Source organism: Danio rerio, chromosome 9 (assembly GCF_052040795.2).
Source record: "Danio rerio strain M-AB ecotype USA chromosome 9, GRCz13ab, whole genome shotgun sequence".
NCBI classification, from domain to species: Eukaryota; Metazoa; Chordata; class Actinopteri; order Cypriniformes; family Danionidae; genus Danio; species Danio rerio.
Window position 1 is genome coordinate 11,208,414 of NC_141029.1, and position 24,664 is coordinate 11,233,077.

At 32.2% G+C, this 24,664-nt stretch overlaps 1 protein-coding gene across 1 annotated transcript; it reads right to left on the bottom strand.

The window, feature by feature from the left end:
- Nucleotides 1-1,201: 1,201 nt before the first annotated feature.
- On the bottom strand, nt 1,202-24,642 carry si:ch1073-416j23.1. Its single transcript, XM_087267499.1, has 16 exons — nt 24,536-24,642; nt 22,025-22,227; nt 19,948-20,084; nt 19,788-19,860; nt 19,592-19,648; nt 17,217-17,315; nt 12,616-12,757; nt 12,395-12,540; nt 9,623-9,784; nt 9,447-9,542; nt 9,036-9,234; nt 6,202-6,307; nt 5,987-6,119; nt 2,223-2,349; nt 1,924-2,035; nt 1,202-1,520 (listed from the first exon to the last, which is right to left on the bottom strand). Exons 1-16 carry the CDS (start codon nt 24,615-24,617, stop codon nt 1,466-1,468), a joined length of 1,929 nt encoding a protein of 642 aa, XP_087123625.1. The 5' UTR covers nt 24,618-24,642; the 3' UTR covers nt 1,202-1,465.
- Between the last annotated feature and the right edge of the window lie 22 nt (nt 24,643-24,664).

Here is a 24,664-nt window from a genome sequence, read left to right on the forward strand (position 1 = left end):
CAGAATTTAGCGTCAGCAACATAAAAGCATGGATCCTTCCTGCCTTGTTTCAGCGGTTCAGTCTAGTGGTGGTGTAATGGTGTGGGTGATATTTTCTTGGCACATTTTGGGCCTATTAGTACCATTTAAGCATTGAGTCAACGCCACAGCCTACAGTGCCTGATTATTGTTGCTGACCGTGTGCATCCCTTTATGACCACAGTATACCCATCTACTGATGGCTACTTATAGTAGGAAAATGCACCATGTCATAAAGCACAAATCATCTCAGACTGGTTTCTTGAACTTGACAATGAGTTCACTGTACACAAATGGCCTCCACAGTCAACAGAACTCAATCCAATAGAGCACTTTTGGAATGTTTTGGAACAGGAGGTTCGCATCATAGATGTGCAGCCAACAAATCTGCATCCACTGCAAGATGCTGTCATGTCAATGTGGACCAAAATCTCAGAAAAATATTAACAGTACCGTGTTGAATCCATGACATGAAGGATTAAGGCAGTTTTGAATGTAAAGGGGGTCCAAACGGATATTAGTAAGGTGTACCTTATAAACTGGCCATTGAGTGTATGTATGCATTTTTCCATGTAGAATATATATATATATATATATATATATATATATATATATAGATATATATATATATATATATATATATATATATATATATATATATATATATATATATATATATATATAGATAGATAGATAGATAGATAGATAGATAGATAGATAGATAGATAGATAGATAGATAGATAGAAATACAATGTATACACACACACACACACACACTAAGTACATATTCTGTATTACATACATAGTGTGTGTATATATAAACACACACAGTAAGAAGTACAGGTCAGATTTAAAAAAACAAAAAAAAATTATCTGTAAAGCTGCTGACGTATTCGTGTTTGTATGAATGGAGTCTATGGGGAGACAAGTCCAGTGTGACCGCAGCTTTACACTGAATGATTTCACTCAAATGATATTTTCACTCAAACCTTCACAAATATAATTATTTTTCACTTATATTTAACAGCTTTCTATGCATATAAAATCCTTTTTGTAAATTTTATTTGATGGCACCAATATGGGGTACACATGAACGCTTCTTAGGGCTCTGCTGCAGACACTGTCCACCCATTTATGGATTCTTAAAAAAATATATAAACATATATATTACTACACAGAACATGAATTCATCTGCTTTATTAAATATACTTCTTCACCATGTGTTTAAGCCACATTTAGATAGTTTGCAGGACATTCCCATACATAATTATATTTACAAATGCACTGAAACATTCTACAGAAAAAAAGTTTAATTATTATTTTTTTCTTTTTTGTGGACAGACTTGCATTCATACATTTTCTGAGGTACGATATAAAGTGCTGAAGTGAAAATTGTCCCAGTGTAACATTTTGTTACAAAAAAACAAAAACAAAAAAAAAAACGCATCATTTGGGGGATGTGAAGAATTTCTTTTTTCCGGGTTCATTTCTTGGTTTGCTTCTGAAAATAAAAGAATAAATAAAAGAATGGTTATGAAAACCTTCAGGATATATTAAGATTTACGGTAACACTTTACAATAAGGTTCATTAGTTAATGCATTTACTAACATGAACTAATCATGAACAACACTTGTACAGCATTTATTAATCATAATTGAACATTTACTAATGCATTATTAACATTTAAGTCTGTGCTTGTTAACATTAGTTAATGCACCATGAGTTAACATGAACTAACAATGAACAGCTGTATTTTCATTACCTAACATTTACTAACATGAATAAATACTGTAGTAAATGTATTGTTCATTGTTTGTTCATGTTAGTAAATGGATTAATTAACATTAACTAATGAACCTTATTGTAAAGTGTGACCAGATCTGCATTAGGAATAATAGCTTACGGGTTATTGAAAGTGCCACCAAAGTGCTTTATCCGACCCTTGATTGAGCCGCCGGATGTAGTTTTACAGTATTTGCTCAGCTCAGGAGAGGTCAGAGGTTTGAATATCTTATCTGAAGTACACAAATGATTTGAGGGGAAAAAGCAACATCGTAAAATACAATTAAACAAGACTGAGGTTATGTTTGATTATAACAGTCTTTAAAATGGCATTAAATATACACTAAACAAGCAAGGAATTTAACCCTTACAGTATATAATCAGTTTAACTCAACAAATGTTGGATATAGATGCATGTACCTCTGCTAGTGCTTGGACAGACACTAGCGATGTTGGTCTCGATCACAGGAGGGTTGACTGGATCATTTTCCTCAGCAAGAAAACCTTCCCAGAAATCTGAGGGGAAGGACAGTAAGCGAGCTACTACCTGTTTAAAGAAGACAGTCAAATCACCTTTGTTGTTATAATGCTTTAACTGGGTTATTACAATTAACTGAAACTAAAGTCATTGTTATTAATATACATGTTAACTGAAGAGAAAGTGCTTTATTTCAGCTAGTTTCTAATAAAATATGACTGGCTTTCAATTTAAATCTATCAATTTGGATTTAATACATTGAAACACCAACTTATTTGGTTGCTCGACTGATATGGAGGACTAATAGTAGCTATGTGGATATAAGGAGACATCTTTGGTTTTCTTCTGGTCACAAAGTTGAAGAATAGCTCCATTTACATCTGCCTTATAATTTCGAGATGTGAAGTTCTTTGGTGAGCTGTAAATATCATTCAGACGTAATTATGCATTTCTTTGGCAACACCATCAACTTTAAATGAAATGAATCAGGGCGATCAGGTAGTTTAGTGCTTGTGCGGGTTTATGTCAAAGAAAATTCACTCATTGGAAGTTGTAATTACAAATTGTAAGAGGATGTGAATCACTAGTTGGAATTACTGTAATTACAAGACAATGTGAATGCAGCTGAATGTTCAACTTTCATCACTGCCCCAGTCAGCAAATCAACTCATTACATTACATTCAGTTAAAGTTTTGTTCTTATGCACTACTGTCAGGATCATTACATACATAATATTTCTGAATATCCTTTCAAATTAAAAGCATGCACAGTAAAATAAACATTTTCGTAAACATATTTTCAGCACATTGGTTACATTTTAAAGCCCTTATTATGCATTAAAAAGGTCATATTTTGGTTTTGGCCGTCTCCAACAACAGGCTGATATGCATGCAAGGTCAAAAATCACATTCATTGTCTAACAATATGCATTTATTTTTACCTAATTATCCGAACGACTCCCATATGATTCATTTAGTAATTCATTTGTTCACAAACCCCTCCTTTCCAATATGCTAATCTGCGCTAATTGGTCTGATGAACCAGTCTGTTACGATTGGTTGACTGTATTCAGCACGAAACAGAGAGAAACGCCCACCATGACTTATAATTGTTGAAGTAGCCAGAGTGCAGAGTATATGTGTGAGCCCAATGCAGGAGTGCATTAAAGCAATGCAGTTTAACACTAGCATATTGCTCTAGTCTTAACCATAATTTGAAACAACAACGCACATTCAGTATTAATTCACACAGTGGCAAAAGCTGAAATATTTTGAAACTTGACTGCTGCACGCATGTCGAAACAGCTGATGGTGGCCATAGCAATAACAAACGGCAGAGGATCACCAGCTCACAAACACATTTACATCTGTAAAGCAAGTAAAGGTTTATTTACTTACTTTAGTTTAGTTTATTTTATTTACTTTTACTTATTTACTTATGGGTTTGTATTCAGTCAGCATATCTCTAAATACATTACAGATATGCTGACTGAATACAAACCCAACAGATCACTCAGATCTTTAGGATCATATAAACTAGAAGTTCCAAGAGTTCAGTCAAAGCAGGGTGAATCAGCTTTCAGCCACTATGCCCCTTGCCGCTGGAGTCAGCTTCCAGAAATGATCAGATGTTCTCCAACATTAGGCATATTCAAATCAAGACTGAAAACACATCTGTTTAGCTGTGCCTTAACTGAATGAGCACTGTGCTACGTCCGACAGATTGCACTATTATGTTTTTTCTCTTCTTCTTTATTCTTTTATATCACATTTTACCTGTTTTGTGTTTTTTTTACTCATTTTTAATGTTTTTTTTATTTTTATTTTACTTGTTTCTTTTATACTTGTTTATGTAAAGCACTTTGAATTGCCACTGTGTATGAAATGTGCTATATAAATAAACTTGCCTTGCCTATTTATAAAGCGCCTTTCCCAGACATTGAGTCACAAAGTGCTTTACAATAAGATAAAACAACTAAAAGAACCCATGACAATAAAAGAAAACATGTTAAAACATATTAAAATTCATTAAAAATCCAAATACAGAAACACTAATGCCGTTTAATAAAAGCTAGACCAAAAAGGTGTGCCTTTAAATGCTTTTTAAAAAATTCAACTGATCCCAGATTTCTCATAGCTATCAGGAGAGAGTTCCAGAGCCATAGGGCCACCACATAGAAGGCCCGGTCACCTTTAGTCTGGGAATGGCTAACAGGGTTTGCCAGAAGACCTCAGAGACCGGCTACATGAGTAATTGCCTAATAGATCTTGAATATACAGGGGTGCTTGACCATGCAGAGCTCTATATGTAATGACCAGAATTTTAACATTTACTCTAAAACTGATAGGAAGCCAGTGAAGTCCCTTAAGCATAGGAGTAATGCTTGACCTCCTACTGGTGTTGGTTAAAAGCCTCGCCGCTGCATTCTGCACAACTTTCAATCGATCCATAGAGGATTTGTTCAGACAAGTGAACAGAACATTACAATAATCCAATCGAGAAGAGATAAAGGCATGGACAAGCATCTCCATCTCTTCCTTTGACACAAAATCTCTGATTTTTGATGTTCCAGGGGGAAAAAAGCATGCACGAACAACATCAAAGGTGACACCAAGATTTCTAATATCATTGCAATTTGAAGATGACAAACCCCCAAAAAACCTGCCTGATCATTGGGGTGATGCTATCCGGAGCAAAAATTAACATTTCTGTTTTATCAGGGTTCAGTTGCAGAAAATTGTCTGCCATCCATTTGTTAATGGAGACTAAATAATCCTGCAAAAGAGACAGTTTGTCTAGCCAGTCAGGGCTAAAAGAAAAATATAATTGTACACCATCTGCATAGCAGTGGTAAGTTATATAAGATATAACTTTAAAACTACTAATAATCTTGCTGAGAGGGAGCATATATAGATTAAAAAGAAGAGGGCCTAGGACAGAACCTTAAGGCACACCACAGGACAGAGGAACAGAGTCTGACATATGAGTTCCTATGGACACAGAAAAAACTCCTTTCAGCAAGATATCGAGGCAGCAACCATTTTTTAAATCACACTTACCAACACATTTGTTGGTAAGTGTGATTTAAAAAATGGTTGCTGCCTCGATATCTTGCTGAAATAATATTGCATTAATCACCAGAACTTTCACTCAATGTTCACTCATCTTCAGTCATGATCAATCCCACACACACCTGCCCTTTGCTAGCATTTGAAAGGAAAGGCACATTCATGTTTTACCGGATCTGGCACTTCATATTTGGTATTGTTTTATGTCAATGTCGATTCTCCTTCAGCTTAGTCCTTTTATTCATCCGTGACAGCGGAATGAACCACCAACTTATTTAGCATATGATTTTACACAGCGGATGCACTTTCAGCTGCAACCCAGTTCTGGGAAACACATTTACACACTTGCACTGTGCCCAATTTAGCTTCTTCAATTCACCTGTACCGCATGTCTTTGGACCGTGGGGGAAAATCGGACCACCCGGTGGAAACCTATGCGAACACAGGGAGAACATGCAAACTCCACACAGAAATGCCAACTGACCCAGCTAAGACTCCAATCAGCAATCTTTTTGCTGTGAATACCACGGAGCCACTTGAAACGCGGAGCATGGGACAACGCACTTAAACACATTAAGACTTTCCTTCCTTCAGGCACGCATGTAAAGAATCACCTTCAAGTTTTCTTGCTACTCACTCTGGGTTGTGTGTTCGTATCTCTCATAATGGTCATAGGAGAAGGTTCTGACATTGCGTGGCCAATGATTGTAGGTCCAAACACTCTAGATAAGTTATTCAGATCCATCTGACACAATGGACTCTGCATCACCCTAAAAAAACAGAAGCAAACAAGACAGCATGCTTTAAAATAAGCTTAAAAAGAGCAGAACTGTCAACATACGTTTATTTTACCTCTGTAAATGCAGCATTAGGAAGGCCAGGGTGTCTCTGTTAGGCTGCGGCAGCTCTCTGATAGTCTTTAATAACGTTTCTACGCTCTTGTCTTCATCAGCCATCTCTGAGAGTGAAAAAATGACTTAGTTTGAGCCAGCCACTGTATCAGATTCAATTACGCTGCATCGCAAAGGCAATGAATCAGATATTATGGATGAATTAATCAGTTTAGCAACTTTTTTGACTTTCACAAGGCAGGTACAAAAACACCTGTAGCAGCGCTGCGTTATGAAGGACTTGCTCTCATTTACATGCTATACAGGCATTCCTGGCCAAGGAAATTAAACAATATGGCTCTCCCCATGACATCCAATCCAATTTATAATTTAAAAGGGAGGTACTTTACCCTGGAGTCATCCTGAATCTATGAGGGCTAAGAAAAAAAAAAAACTCCGTAATAATAGCAGAAGCACCCTGACTGCTCCTAAATCTGCCACTTACCCTCCATTCAGAGGCGATGACTGAAATTAAAACGCTGGAATAGACAAGCGCTGGTTTGGGAGATAGCGTTCGACATTGATTGTTTCCGAGTCATCAGGGACTTGTCAACTATATCAGAAGTAATGGGAAATAACCATCCGCCCTAAATGAATGAGGGTAGCAAACGTCCTCACGCCTCCGGCATACACAAATGCCAGACGCCAGCTACAGAAGCCACCCTCTGCAAAATTGCAACCATTTTGGATAATCTAGTCAGGCTGCTCGAGGAATACCAAATTTTGAAAGTCAAATTGAGGCTATTAATGTCAGGATAAGATTGGTCTCCTGATGGACTCGATGATGATTCAGGGGAAAAAAAGTTTTTAGGGGGGTAAGGATAAGATGTTCAGGACAGACTGTGTTCAAATCAACTGTACCATAATTGGCAGTTTTTTTCTTTTTGTTCTGAAAAGTTTGCATCCAGCATTGTAGTCAAGTCCTGCTCTTCTGAATTTGTGTGCAGGATAAAACCCGAGTCATGTTGGAACCTTGCCCAGTGCAACATTTGTGTAGGTAGTTTTACTATCTGGCTCAGTTAGCAAAGATATTTTTATCCATCCATCCATGTAAAAATGCATACTGTATATTGAGTCATTAGGTGCACAACGCAAGTAAGAATAGCAGTACAAATGTGCACCTTAGTATTGTAGTAGGCTACAATATAAAACAAAATGATATATAAAGAAATAAATACCACATTTAGTGAAAATTACAATGAAGCCCTTCTTACATCTACCCCTAAAATGAACATCTTCTCATTAAAGACTGTTTAGCCATTTTATATTTTCACTTTTTGAATATTTAATACTATTTTACTTGCGGCTGTGCACATAAAATTAACGACAGCATAGAAAACGAAAGTAAAACCAAATCCCAGACATTATTAGATTAAAGAAACCCCAGCTTGATGGGAAAAGGTGCAGGTCTCAGTGGGTCTGCAGAGCACGTGACACTTTCTGTGGGAGTGTTGACAGTTCCCGCGCACAATTATGAGAACAAGTATGAAAGAATATTCTTCCATTACTTAATTGATCACGAATGTTTGTTTATTTTGGGTGGATACAAAAAAAAAAAAAATGTGTAACTAAATATAGTTGGGTGACTGTTAACATACAGTTGAAGTCAAAATTATTAGCCCCCCTGTTTATTTTTATAGCCCCCCATGTTCATGAGTTATTTTCTCATTTATAATTACTGATTAATTTTTATCTTTGCCCTGATGAAAGTAAATAATATTTGACTAGATAATTTTTAAGACATTTCTATACAGCTTAAGGTGACATTTAAAGACTTAACTAGGTTAATTAGGTTAACTAGGCAGGTTAGGGAAATTAGGCAAGTTATTGTGTAACGATAGTTTGTTCTGTAGACTACTGAAAAAATATAGCTTAAAGGGGCTAATAATTTTGTCCTTAAAATGGTGTTTAAAAAAATAAAAACAGGTTTTATACTAGCTGAAATAAAACAAATATGATGTACAACAAATGTAATATTTCATAGTTTATATAAAACTATGAAAATATAAAATATGAAATAAAAAAAAATAAAAAGTTTCTCCAGAAGAAAAAAAAAAAATCAGACATAATGTGACAATTCCCTTGCTTTGTTAAACATAATTTTGGAAATATTTAAAAAAAGAAATATTTTTTTAATATTTCTGACTTCAGCTGTACCTGGGCGGCCTGTCCAAGTAAAGTCTATGTGTGGGAAGCACTGTGAAATGCTTATGGAATAGTTTTTTATGGTTTGAATGTGAAAAAAAAAAAGAATTTTATTTCATTTTATTCTCATTTGTAAAAAAAAAAATAATAAAAATAAAAATTAATAAATATTAATATAAATATAAATATATATATATATATATATATATATATATATATATATATATATATATATATATATATATATATATATATATATATATAGAGCAGTCAATTATTTTAATGCAAAATAAACTTTAGTAGGCTGTATGACATGGCGCTCGAATACAAGCTGTTTTTTTTTATTGTTCAGTAAGGTGCCTGAATTCATTTTTGGGAGGGGCCTACACAGTTTCTGCTACACCACTGCATATTAGTACCTAAAAAGTACAAAGGCATACCTATTAAACAACGCTTGTACCTTTATTTTTGAAAATGTTATGTGAAAAGAATCGGTACTGGAAAGAGTGGATTCAAACTTAAATCAAAAATTACCACCACACATCTCAAACTCGTGTTCATCACTCATATGTTCATTATAGAGTATCAATAAATATCCTCTGACAGTATTTTGCACATAGATTAAACAGACACTACAGCACAAAAACTTACCAGAAGCTTCCATGAAGGTTCTGTGAAGCTTAAATGTGATGAGAGGCTCACTGAGTTTCCTCAGGAAGTCTTTGAGGAGCCCGCAGACAGCATGAACCTCATCTACTTTGTGAAGCATCAGTGGGCCTTTCCCGTAAAGATACTTCTCCCTCAGTTCCTTCACCTGCCGCTCTCCCCCTGGCACTCTGTAAATGCCTTTCTACACACACACACACACACACACAAACAGACACATCACCCATATGCACTTTCACTGAATGTTGTAATGTGCTGCAATAGGATAGAAAAGACTTAACTCCTTATTAACTCCAAATTAAGCTCAATTACACAGCACTGCCTTGCAAAAGCACTGTAATTATGCTTTCAGTGAGAAACTATCCTTGTGTTGGTGTATCATTTGGTAAAAAACACCTCTTCAAGTCCTCGTCTCTCAATTTCATGAACGCACTGAACAATGATAGAGGGAATCCTTGGACGTGTGGAAGGGGCAAAGCTCTCTAACGTCTCCTGAGAAGGAGAAACAGACACAAGGTCTTACCATTTCCTTTTTTTTTACACAAGGATGTGTACGTATGGAGGTTGACTACCTCATTGGGGTGTGATGAACCATGAGCATTAGGACTGCACCTCTCTGGACACAGGTGTTTACACTCAGGATGGCTCACCACTCGACAGTCTCGGCATTTTACAGCTAGCTTTCCAAACCGAATGCGTTTTCCACAAGGCATGCATGTTTCAGGGCGAATCACCTGAAACAAAATGTAAAACAAGGAACTGTTATTGAAATCATTTATGATAGCTGTTTGAAAAGAGCATTGTTTTATTCTAACTAACAACTTTTTTTTTCAAATGGTAACATTCAGAGTATTTTTTGACAGAATAACTTTGTCTAAAATAAAACTTATTATTATTATTATTATTATTAACATTATTTACTAAAATGTTGAATACATTCCTTACCATATTTGTTTTGGGGACAAAAGCAGCACTTGTGAAATTCATTTTGTAATATGGTTTTTATCATTTGCTATAAATAAGATCAATATCATACAGGGGCAAAAAAGATTTTTGTAAGCTATAACATAATCTACTCTCAGTGGCCACTTTATTAGAAACACCTTACTAGTATCTGGTTGGACCTCCTTCTGCTTTCAGAACTGCCTTAATCCTTCCATGGATTCAACAAGATACTATAAATATTCCTCAGAGATTTTGGTCCATATTGACATGATAGCATCACACAGTTGCTGCAGATCCATGATGTAAATCTCCCATTCCACCACATCCCAAAGGTGCTCTATTGGATTGAGTTCTGTTGACTGTGGAGGCCATTTGAGTACAGTGAACTCATTGTCATGTTTAAAAAACCAGTCTGAGATGATTCACGCTTGATGACATGGTGCGTTTTCCTGCTGGAAGTAGCCATCAGAAGATGAGTACATTGTGATCATGAAGGCATGGACATGGTCAACAACAATACTCAGGCACTGTAGGCTGTGGCATTGACACGATGCTCAATTGGTACTAATGGGCCCAAAGTGTGCCAAGAAAATATCCCCCACACCATTACACCACCACCACAACCAGACTGAACCGTTGATACAAGGCAGGGTGGATCCATGCTTTCATGTTGTTGACAGCAAAATCTGACCCTACCCTCCGAACGTTGCAGCAGAAATGGAGACTTATAAGACCAAGCAATATTTTTCCAATCTTCTATTGTCCAATTTTTGGTGAGACTGTGCGAATTGCAGCCTCAGTTCCCTGTTCTTAGCTGACATGAGGGGCACCTGGTGTAGTCTTCTGCTGTGTCAGCAGTTTCTGAAATACTTAGACCAGCCCGTCTGGCAAAAACAAACATGCCATATTCAAAGTCACTTAAATCCCAATTCCCCATTCTGATGCTTGGTTTGAACTGCAGCAGATCTTCTAGACCATATCTACATGCATGTAGTTGCTGCCGTGTGATTGGCTGATTAGTAATTTGCGTTAACGAGTAGTTGGACAGGTGTATCTAAAGTGGCCGATAAGTATAATATAATATAATATAATATAATATAATATAATATAATATAATATAATATAATATAATATAATATAATATAATATAATATAATATAATATAACCTAACATAATATAATATAATATAATTTAATATAACATAATATAACATAATATAATATAATATAATATAATATAACATAATATAATATAATTTAATATAACATAATATAACATAATATAATATAATATAATATAATATAATATAATATAATATAATATAACATAATATAATATAATATAATATAATATAATATAATATAATATAACGTAACATAATATAACATAATATAATATAACATAATATAATATAACATAACATAATATAACATAACATAATATAACATAACATAATATAATATAATATAATATAATATAACATAATATAACGTAACATAATATAACATAATATAACATAATATAATATAATATAATATAACATAGCATAATATAACATAATATAATATAATATAACATAATATAATATAATATAACATAATATAATATAATATAACGTAACATAATATAACATAATATAACATAATATAACATAACATAATATAATATAACATAGCATAATATAACATAATATAATATAATATAACATAACATAATATAACAAATATAATATAACATAATATAATATAATATAATATAACATAACATAATATAACAAATATAATATAACATAATATAACATAATATAATAATAATATAATATAATATAACATAATATAATATAACGTAACATAATATAACGTAATATAATATAATATAACATAATATAATATAACGTAACATAATATAACGTAACATAATATAACGTAACATAATATAACATAATATAATATAATATAATATAATATAATATAATATAACATAACATAACATAATATAATATAATATAACATAATATAATGTAACAAAATATAATATGCAATAGAGAATTTCTATAGTTTTATTGTAAATTAGGAACGGATTACGATTTTTATTTTTAAAATTGAACATAACCCATAATTTTTTTATATTATCATATTTTGACAACTTAACCCCTTATCCTTCATCTCACTTATTTTTTCCATGGATTTTTATCTTAATATTTTACTTATTATTATATTTACTTAATATTTTTTTCTAAGCACAGAATTATATTTGCTGCAGTTTCCATTCACCACCAGTTTAGGTAAGGTACATTATATTATGCTACATTACATTGTATTTTAGAAGAGTCCAATACACGTTAATGCCAGACATAAAAACCTCACAACACATTGAGAGGAGCAGAAGATCTTCCTACTGTTTTCTGCTGGAACACATGCTGCACAGTTTTCTCCACAGTGGGCGTGAGGTCCTGGAGGACGGCCGGCTCCACGGCGCTCACCTCCATTTCAACCATCGTCTCAGCCTGGATGACTTCACTGTGAGCCCACACAGATGTTTGTTCTGCACGCAGGACTCCGCTTAGTTTGGGAAGGTTAGATTGTGTCATTAAAAGTGGGGCCTCTAAGGCTTATTTACCAGCAACAGAGGAAAAATGTTCATTTCTGAGAGCTCTGGATGGATGTTCTGGAGCCTCCTGGGTTATGTCTATTACCATGTGAATCTGACTTCCAGTCTCTGGAGTACTGACAGACGCCTTCACAACCGTCGTCTCGATTTCCTAAGCACAAACACACAGACACACACACACAAAAAAAATTCATTTGAAGCCAATCATTCTTTCCGCAGGAATGCAATGCCCTTAGAGAAGCATAACAATTGGTTATCTAACTTGTGTCCACGTTCCTGGCAACAAGGACAAATGTAGTTTCTCAAAGTGCCAAATTGCTTTGCTTCTCTCTCAGTGATCAGTGGCAGCTGAGAAGGAGTGATAGGAGTCCCGTGGAGGGAGACACAGAGGACATGGTCCACTGCCGCTCTCATCTGAGCTGAATTTCAGTGGGTGTGGACAACACGGGGGACTGATGAAGGAACGAGTGGATGAGAAGTGACACTAGACTAACCTACAGAGGGAATATGATCCCTTAACTAATAGAAAGTAAGAAAAAAATAATGAAGGAGGTTGTACGTTACAGGAGACAAACCTCATGATTCGCTAACTGTGCTACAATTCCCAGTGATATCCAAGCCAAGAGAGGACGTTTGATTCTGAGGTAAATGACCAATTTAGAATCAATTAAGATTTTAAATATGGTGACTTTAAGGGTCTGTTCACAACTGGTCACTTCATGCATTTTCTCAAAATGCAAAGCTATCCGACTTGTGAAAATGGTTCCATTTACATTTGGCCACATAAATAAGTCTCTGCTTAACAGAAAAACAGCAATTGTTCTGTGCTAAATGCACATTTATTTGGGTACATCAACTTAAGCATCAAATAACTCATTCAATAACTCATTTTCACTTACTCTGATTCATTTAATTTCTATATACAGTTGAAGTCAGAATTATTAGCCCCCCTGTTTATTTTTCCCCCAATTTCTGTTTAACGGAGAGATTTCTTCAACACATTTATAAACATAAGTTCTAATAACTCATTTCTAATAACTGATTTATTTTATCTTTGCCATGATGACTAAATAATATTTGACTAGATATTTTTCAAGACACTTCTATACAGCTTAAAGTGACATTTAAAGGCTTAACTAGGTTAATTAGGTTAAGTAGACAGGTTAGGTTAAATAGGCAAGTTATTGTATAATGATGGTTTGTTCTGTCTTATCGAAAAAAAAAAAAAATAGCTTAAAGGGGCTAACAGTTTTGACCTTCAATTTGAAAATCACAATTTAAAACTGCTTTTTTTCCACGCGAAATAAAACAAATAAGTCTCTCCAAAAGAAAAAAAAACAGGAGTTCATATGCAAAAGCTGCTAAACGCCATTTACGCCAAAAATGAGCTAATGACATTGAGCAAATGCTTTAGGCATGTAGCACATGTCAAACAAGTATTTTTGCTTCAAATCACCTAAAACGCAGTGTCAGCACATTCAGAAATAACAGTTTGTATGCAAAAACCTCTAAACGCCACTTGTATTTAACAGCAAAAGCTGCTTTGTCCAGAGAACCAATCAGAAGCCGCATTTCGAATCATGTTTTTAATGAAGCAGCATGCTGATACGCCTGTTTTATTGTGATTCAGAGTTAGATTTTAAAAGACGGAGTTTGATGAGTTGCATAAACCTGTCCGACTGACACTGATGGGCAAATGAAAATGTCCTTTACCTCAAAACTGTGCATTATAAGAAAAAGAAAACACTGTACAGTCGGAAGTGTAACTCTGTTTCCTGAAAGACAAAGTTAAGATGCTGTTCTTTTATCGTAAATGGATGCTGTGAGGATATACATGTATATAAATATATATACGTGTGTGTGTGTGTGTATGTATATATATATATATATATATATATATATATATATATATATATATATATATATATATATATATATATATATATATATATATATATATATATATATATATATATATATATATATATATATATATAGCCCCCCTAAATTATTAGACAGCTTGTTTATTTTTTCCCCAATTTCTGTTTAAGGAAGAGAAGATTTTTTCAACACATTTCTTAACATAATAATTTTAATAACTCATTTCTAATAACTGATTTATTTTATTTTTACCATGATGTCTGTATATAATATTTTACTAGTATTTTAAAGACAGTTCTATACAGCTTAAAGTTACATTTAAAGGCTTAACTAGGTTAATTAAGTTAACTCAGGTTAGGGGAATTAGGCAAGTTATAATTTTGTCCCTAAAATGGTACATAAAAATTTTAAAACTGCTTTTATTCTAGCCGAAATAAAACAAATAAAACTTTCTCCAGAAGAAAAAATATTATCAGACATACTGTGAAAATGTCTTTGCTCTGTTAAATATCTTTTGGAAAATATTACCAAAAAAAAAAAAAAAAAAAACTCGAAGGGGGCTAATAATTCTGACTTCAACTGTGTGTGTGTGTGTATATATTATATATATTATATATATATATATATATATATATATATATATATATATATATATATATATATATATATATATATATATATATATATATATACACATATACATATACTTATATATATATATATATATATATATATATATATATATATATATATATATACATATACTTATATATGAATATATATATATATATATATATATATTCATATATACTGTTATTCATATATATATGAATAACAGCAAGAGTGATTAATTAATGCTCTATTTATCGTTTCATTGTCATAAAGTAAATTTATTTACCTTGGCATTTATTTATGCCGTTTTGCTTTAGGAACAGTTTTCCTAAGATGCTTAGCGCTACTGAAAGCGCGCCTTTAACCATTGGCAACTGACTCAGTGTTAGTGTGTGTGTGTTCGGAGTTCGCTCCCGTTTCAGTATACAGCAAACAACGTCAGTTAACAGTTCATTTTCATTTTAAACAAAGTTTTCCAGTCGTCATTATTGCTGCTAAAAGAAAAGACAGAACAATGAAAAAGAGATCTTGAGTATGAGTATGGAGAGAAGGAAACAAATGACAGCTTCTAAAATGTGTCTGAGAGACATCCTACTTTGTCCAGTAGGCCTACCTTGTGTTTTATTTGCGAATGTAAGCTAATTTTTAAAATATAAATATAATTTTTTAATTATACAGCTATATAAAACGCACAAAAAAGCACAAGTGGATTTAGCTGGTTTTGACACAAAAGAAAATTAATCTATTAATTTTAATTAAATTAATTTTATACCTTCTTAAGAATAAAATGATTGTCTAAAGTGACATTTTTTGAAAAAAGTTATTTTATTTACTAGCCAATCACCTTATCATTACCTATAAAATGACACTGCTGAACCCAATCAGAGAAGCCTGATAGAAAATGCTTATTTACAAGAAAAGAGGTCTGATGGATTTAAAGGGTTTTGTGTCTGAACTCTTCAAATATTATCAGACATACTGTGAAAAATCCCTCGCTCTGTTAAACATCATTTGGGAAAAAATTAAAAAAACAAACAAACAAAATTCAAACATCATCACAAGCGCACAAGGCTCCACTATTAATGTCAATATAGGCTAAATGAAACATCTACTTTAGTTATACAGAATGTAAAAATATAAAATTATACATTACATACATTTAGTGGTTTTGTAAACTAAAGAAACACTATATTTTTCCATTATTCTTCTTCATTCAGAGGCAGTGCTGGTGCATGACACATCTCTGTTGTTAATGCTGCTATCAGATATTAATTTAACTGTCTAACTTTATTGCTTAAGAATTAATGACTAGTTAAAATGAAATAGAAACTAAATAAAATCTAATAAAATAAAAACAAATTAAACATCCCAAGTGGCATCTGTAGTGATGCTGTTGAGTTTGCATTAGCACTGTAAATCCTGTCATACAGCCTCTCATAGTTTTTTTAATTCATTTTGGTGGTATAAAATGTATATATGCGGTTTCAACAACCAAATGCATTTTTCACTTGTCCAGTTTTTTTCTGGAATGTGTCGAAGTAAAATAATCTGCCAAAGGGGTAAGCAAAATAGACATATTGTCTAAGTGAAAACAAGTTTATGTTGCTTACTCAAATGCCAGATTATTTTGCAAGTAAAAAAAAAAAAAAAAAAAACTCATTTTTAATTTTGACTTAATATTCCTGAAAACAAGGTCATTTTTTTGCTTTTGCTATTTAGTATTTTATTTTCGATGTTTAGACTAGAAAAAAAAAAAAATATATAAGGAAAGTGTTTTTTTCAAGTATATTTGTTTGAGCAATCATATTTATATCTGTCATCTGTCTTGGAAGACTTTCTCTACTCTTTTCAGAACCGGATAGGATCTAATCAGAAAAAAAAAAACAAATAAAATAAAACTCAAGTCACTTAATTCAGAAGTTACAAGTGATGCACAGTGATATCTAATATGTATCGTGGAGATCATGTTAAAACTTAAATATGTAATCTTTTATTAATAGAGCCCATTACACCGCTTTCTTTATTTCCCATTAATGGTTACAGTTGCCATGAAGGCTGCAATCAGTAGCCAGTACTGGGAAATAGTGATTTACCAGTAATAGAAAACATCTTCCCACCTTCTCCAGTGGTCTAGAGACCAGCAGATCTCCTGAGCGCCCGCTGATTCTTCCCCGTTTTGGCACTGGCAGACTAACAACTGGGCCCAATGATGAACGCTGAAAACAAGCAACGATATCATGAGATGCACTAAAAACAAGCGTATATAATTACAACAGACACAATGGAATAACATAATTTTAGTAATCTAAAAAAGAAATGAAAAGATCAACTTTGATGAGAAAATCCATTTGTATATGAATTCAGTGTATTATAAAGACATACATTTTCTAATCTGCTAATGCTGTAATGTAAAAATCCAAACCCCTTGGGAATTTAAGCAGGGATGAATTAAACCAATCAATTTATAAAACATTCCTGTTCACAAATAATTATTAAATGTATCTATTTACACAAATATGGGAAGCAGCAGGACATTTATACATATTAACAATTCGTCATCTTAGAATTATAAGGTTCTATATAAAATATTTGTCAAAATTAAGACATTCACATACTGTATTCTTATTAAATGACAACTTACTTACATTATGGGATGTTTTTTGTGAAGTTGTTTACATTTAAAGACTTATTATTTAAAAGACAAAAACGGTTTATCTACAAAGTCGAACTCTAGCCTGGCTCTATAAGGTTCTTTCTATGAGCCAATCAGCATTTTAATTGCATGCACGAGGACCAATAAGGATCAGCTTTCTTTGTCATTTCGCCAGACTGCTCCATTGACAGCGGGAAAGACCAGAAATACAAAATCAGAGTCAGCTAAATAATGCTGCACCACACAAAATTGAGATGTGTGTTAATGTGATGATTTGGAAGCATTTTTTGACATTGAGATGAAATGTTAAAATTTACATTGTTAAAAAGAAACGAATAATAAAAAATGTAATATATTAAATGTGAAATACTTTTATTTGTGTATATATAGACAGTGAAACATTTATTAAACTGATTTGCTCATTGTCTGTTTTCTTTTAAAGTCTTTAATTAATATCAAGCATTGAAGAACAAAAAAATTAATTTCATTCATGGGGCATATAATTCAATAAATATAATATATAAATTTATCCAATATAAATATAATTGGATAAAATGAACACTGCACTGGACAAAATAATTCGCACAGCCCTGTATGCTTAATTTAAATAAGAAAACAATATTCATCTTAAATTATGAAAAAAAAAAAAAAAAAAAATATATATATATATATATATATATATATATATATATATATATATATATATATATATATATATATATATATATATATATATATATATATATATATTTTTTTTTTTTTTTTTTTTGGAGAAGTAATGCTTCAATAAATGATCTGCCAAACAGAACCTAACAATTCCAAGCGGAAAATGACTTTTCAGAATTAGAAGGTTCTATCTGCATTTACCATGTTTTGTTTTTTTTTACTCCAATTTGCAAATGTAAGAGAACCTTAATAATTTACACTTAGAGTACATTTAGGGTCTTTGTCATTTTAAGCTATGAAAGAGAACTGTTACACATACACAATATCTCAAAATAATTCACAACGCAGATAGAACCTTATAATTTTAAGGTTTTAATTTGTATTAAATGTTCAATAACTTATAATCAGCATATGATCAATCTTGTAGAATGGACCCACATAGTAAAATCTAAAATGAATCTTCATATTTTTTTACATTACAACCAGATATATACTGTGAAAAATAAGAATAATATTATAAATTAGTCTAAAATAATACATGACAAATGTTTGTATTTAATTTAATTATATTATTTTCCATATAACAGTATTGTATATTTATTTATTGTACATGTGTACCTAAACTGTAAACTAATTTTCTTAATCTAATAAAAAAAGCTCATTTTTTTGCTGAATCAAATTAACTTTTCTAGTCATCTCAACTTACATCAATAAAACTGACTAAAAGAATAAATTATATATAACATATATATATATATATATATATATATATATATATATATATATATATATATATATATATATATATATATATATATATATATATATATATATATATATATATATATATGAAAAACATTCACAAATTATTTGAAACCTGATTAACTTATTAAAGATGTTATAGTAACAAAACACTTGTCATATCCTATATTTTTATAATTATTATTTTTATATAATTATTATAATCTATATTTTTTAATTATTATTTTATAATTGAATTATTTTACTTAATTTAATATTTCCTTCATCATTTGTTTCCTTTACCTAGTAAAATATTTTCACTTTTATTTGATCAGTTCAACAAAATTCTCCAAACGTTTCCACAGACCCTCCAACACTCCCTTGAGATCCCGAGTTTGAAAAGCTGTTATCTAGAAAACAGGAATCACCTACTCTTCTCTCACGAGCTCTTGACTTGAGAGGCTTGACAAACGCAGTGCTGTCCAAGTCCTATAAATCACACCAGTGAAACAATTGCTACAACCAATTGATTTGAACTTGTCAGTGATTTTCATACACATGCACTTTCCCTGTGTGTCTAACAATTCTACATCATGAATAAAATCTAAAACCGATAGTGATACTCCACCAAATCATCATCCGTTCTGTCATAACTAATGTCAGAGTGCGACAGAAAGGAGGATTCATCTATCACTGATAACCTGATGGAAAGACAAGGAAAAATTACATTAAAAACTGAGAAAAGCACCAGCAAAGTGAGGATTAAATGAAGAAACGAGTCACAGTACCGTTTTCCTCTGTGTTGCGGGACACAGGCTCCTTTATGACTGAAGCTGGTCAGCATTGACCTCTGCTCATCATTCAGACAGGCATTTGACTTGCTGTCATGCACCAGTACATCACATATCAGCTGCATCTGCCGCTCCTGTCAGAGGAATTAATGAAAGACAGACACTTTAAGTATCATTAATAAATCCTCAAGCTCTTGTGTTTTATGAACTCTCTGTGCACATTAACACCTGGTCGCACACATTTATGAAGTCAGTAAAGCTCTTAGCATTGTGTTCTGCCACCAGGTTCATGCTCTGGCCATGTAATGATGCTGACCAAATGGTCAAGGTCTTAAAGGTACAGTACAATAGCAAAAGGAGCACACTTAATTTACTAAATGTGAAAGAACTATACTATTTGTATTTTATAAGATAAATAAAGGTGTTCTAGCAATTCTTGGGCGAAAATTTCAAAATATTTCTTAAAAAATATTTAAATTATAGTATTATTTTATGCTATCACTATAATAATTTTATGTTAAAATATAATATAATATAATATAATATATGCATTAAATGTATTATATTTTGCAATCTTAAAGGTGCAGTTATAAAAACAGTTATTTTTAGATGGAGAAAATTTGTTATACAATATAAAGCATTTGCATAAAATGTATAATTATGTTTCATATTTACATAATTTATTAATATTAAAGAAAAAAATAATGATGCAAAACAGGCCACTAAAATACTGTGAAATAAAGAAATATATATATAAAAAATATAATCTAAAAACAAATACAAAACGTATATAAAAAGAAAAACAATCAAGGGAAAATAGACAAGACAAGATTGAATAAATAAATAAATACATACATAAATAAATAAACAAATAAATAAATAAATAAATAAATAAATTAAAAAAAAAAAAAAAAAAAAAAACAATCACCAATCATTTGTGCATAATGAATAAAAAGGCATATAAATGTGACATTTAGCATTATATTAATTATGTGGAAAAATGCATGCAGTATCTTCAATTCCAAATAGTTTTATTTAAAAAACAATGTTTGCATTATATTTATATTGCAAAACATTTTTCAAATACTACATATTTAGCTACTTACACTTTAACTCACACTCTTCAGTGGTCATAAACGGCAATGCCAATTCAACATTAAAGTGAATGGGAAAAGCCACATCTTTCATTGATTATCAGTGTCACTTTGACATTAAAGACTGGTAAAAAGCTGACGAAAAGCATTATAACATTTAAAACCTTCTAAACTAATTAAACATTTGGTCATCGTAACAATTAACAGTGTGGTTGACTATTGTCCCTTTTAAGAGTTCACACTTAGCTGATGATTGATTATAAGCTTGTTTGGCATGCTGTCCCAGAAGAGAGCCCTGAGCTCATAAGATCCTTAACCTTGGGGCTCTCTCCTGTTTGCAGGGCGATAGGGGAGTTTGAGCTCAGGTAGATCTTGGGAACTCCCTTTATTTAGAGCTGATGACAGATTATAAATTGCTATATAGAGATATACTGCTGGTTAAGAGCTCGACTATAGTGCTAATTTTAATTGATCAATTCACTTATGACACACGTTTTTGGACTGAGGGAGAACCTGGGGAAACCCACACGAGTACGGGGAGAACATGTAAACTCCGCACAGAAATGACAACTGGCCTGTTAAGGATTTGAACCAGTGCCATTCTTGCTGTGAGGCAACAGTGCTAACCACTGGGCCACGGTGCCACCCTATAAAAGGGAAAGGTGGGGGAGTAGTAATGGAATGGGGGATTCTTCAAGGCGAAGATAACTGATGTAAGAAACTCTGGTTATTCATAGTAAGTTAGGAATTGTCTGATTGGTGAATCATGCGTTAGTAAGGCAGGGCCAGCCGTGTTCAATCATAAGCATGTGCTCCTCTCGAAATTAGTTAAGGAATAAACTTCACTTATGGACATTTACAGCCCTGCATTATACAAGAATTTGGCCTCTCTACACTACTGCACAAATGATGAGAACTACTGTCAGTGTCAATCATCAAGATCATGAAATGAACACATGAATAGATGTTTTCTCACGAACCAGACACTGATAGTCTGCCTCAGCTTTGTAGCGTTTCTTGATCTCCACATCCAGCTGGTTTCGAGCATGTTTTAGTTTGACCTCCAGAGCAGCTCGAGCTACATCAGACTTCACAAGCAGCTCCTTCTGTTTCTTCAGCTCCAGCTCTGCATGCAGCCATTTCTTCCTGGCGGCTTCAAAGTTTCTCACCACCTCAATAAATTCTTGAAGATAAGAGACAACTGGTGAGAATTCAATATGACAATATAGATTAAAGAACAGCTATCGACGCAGAACATGCATATTCTAAAAGCTGCAGTTGCTTAGAATTCTGGCACAAAGGTATAAAGCCATCACTGAAAGTTTCATGTTAAAATGTGGACATTTTGTCATAACACAAATGCTTTTAAAAATAATCACCTTCTCTTTTACTTCTTAAAATCACAGAGGTTGAATACAACGTATTCCTGGTTTTCAAAAGTACTGTTTAAACAAAACACCACTTTTTTAAGATGTCTAAATTACGCCTCATGTTACACTGAAATTGACTTGACTTCACCACTTTTTGATATCCAAGTAAAAATAGTAGTAATTTTCATAAATGATATATTTTACTGGCCATTCATTCAGGTTGTTTCCCTTCAGCCTAAGACATTGGTAAAGGCAGACATATTATTGAAGTTCACGGCATTGGATTTATAATAAAGCAGATATGCAGTTCAGAGAAATGACTGATTTGCTGATGTTGATGTTTGAGTCATATCTTGGCAAATACTTTTACAGTAAATTTTACAGCGTGTACATCAACTACATTGTTGGGAAAAGCTACTTTTGATAGTAGTGCATTACATTATTGAGTTACTCCAAGAAAAAAGTATATAGTTGCCTAATTTATTGTGGTAAGTAATGCATTACTTTTTATTGCCTGGCTGAGGCTTGATGTCTTTCTTAACTTGTTTTTTTTTTCTTTCTTTCTTTTTTAATAGAGGAGCTCTGCAATTAACAATGCTACAGTGTAACACCTTCATTGAGTTACTCGAAGATAAAGTAACTAGTTGTGTTCCTTAGTTACTTTTTATGGTAAGTAATGTGTTATGTTACTTTTGAGTTGCTTTAGCAGTACTTTTTAATCACCTGGTAGTCATGGGCAGGTATAAGATTCTGACTGTATGATAACCTTGGATAAAAATATCACGGTTTCACTGTATTACGATTACTGCTCTAAAATTTATTCTTTTTAAATATCTGGGTAAAAAACAAAAACGTTTTTCTTCTTTGAAAAAAGTATATATATATATATATATATATATATATATATATATATATATATATATATATATATATATATATATATATATATATATATGATGGAGCAGTAAACATGTCAGGCTAAATGATTCAAATGAATCATTGACTTTTGGTGTCTTCATAAGTTTCAAAAACACTGATTCCTTTACATTTTAAAATGGCATCTTTGGATGGAGATGCTGCTGTACTAAAAAATGTAAATAAAAAAAATTTGTACACATACCTTAGGAACGGTACTACAGAAAAGTTTGGTGGTTTCAAAACCTTGACTTATCCAAACCACGGTATACTTTGAAAATAGTTATCAACCTATGCCCATTACCTGGCTGTGGCTTGATCTCTTTCTTTCTCTTTTTAATAGAGGTGTTCTGCAATTAACAACACACTGTATAATCAACATCTTTATTTACCTTTAAAAATACAAATAAAATATATTTTAGAATAATGTTATCTGAGAACTTCTTGACCCCAGAGATATACATGCCATATATACAGAATATTGACAGTTTAATCTGTTTACTACTTTTGTGCTATTTGTCTAAAGTAAAATCACGAGTCATTAGGACAATCCCCTTTTCCTTTTCGTTAATGCGTTCAAAGTAATAAACACGCTCCAATTTTGACTAGTTTAATTTTAATTCAGTAATTTATTTTTTTAAAAAGTCAATTAAAATAAAAAGTTTGTGTTACATTTTCAAAAAGGTAACTCAAATATTATTACTTATTTTTGAGAAATAATGCGTTACTTTACTCGTTACTGAAATTAAAGTAAATTACTAAAAGTAAACTAAAAGTAAAGTATAGTACTAAAAAGTAATATAACATAACTTGCATTATTTTGTAATGTGTTACAGCACCGATTAACAACCTTATGATTTCCTTCTGTTCAAATATTATTAAGGCATATTAAACTGATCAAAAGTTAAAGTAAACATAGTTAAAATAATGTTTATTAGTGATGTAGATGATTAATTCATTATTTATTCATGATTACCTACATGATGATTATTTCTCTTCAACACACTTGAGGGATCGAAGTACAATATATCCCTGCATAAACAGCCTCGATGAATTATACATAAATGCATAGCCTAAACACATGCATACATAGAAAGACATCAAACAGTTTTGTACAAGCAGATGTACATCTGTGCAACCTGTCAAGGGTTTATAAGTGACAATCAAAAATGTAAATAAGCAAAGCATTGACCTATGGTATCTTACCGAGCTCAGAGTTAGAAGCTTCTTCAATAGCAAGCCTTTGCAAGCATAAGCTGAGCACTTCTCGCACAAACTGATCGCCCATGGTCGAGTCATCTGAAGATCCTTCCTTGACAAACTCAAAGCAGCCGC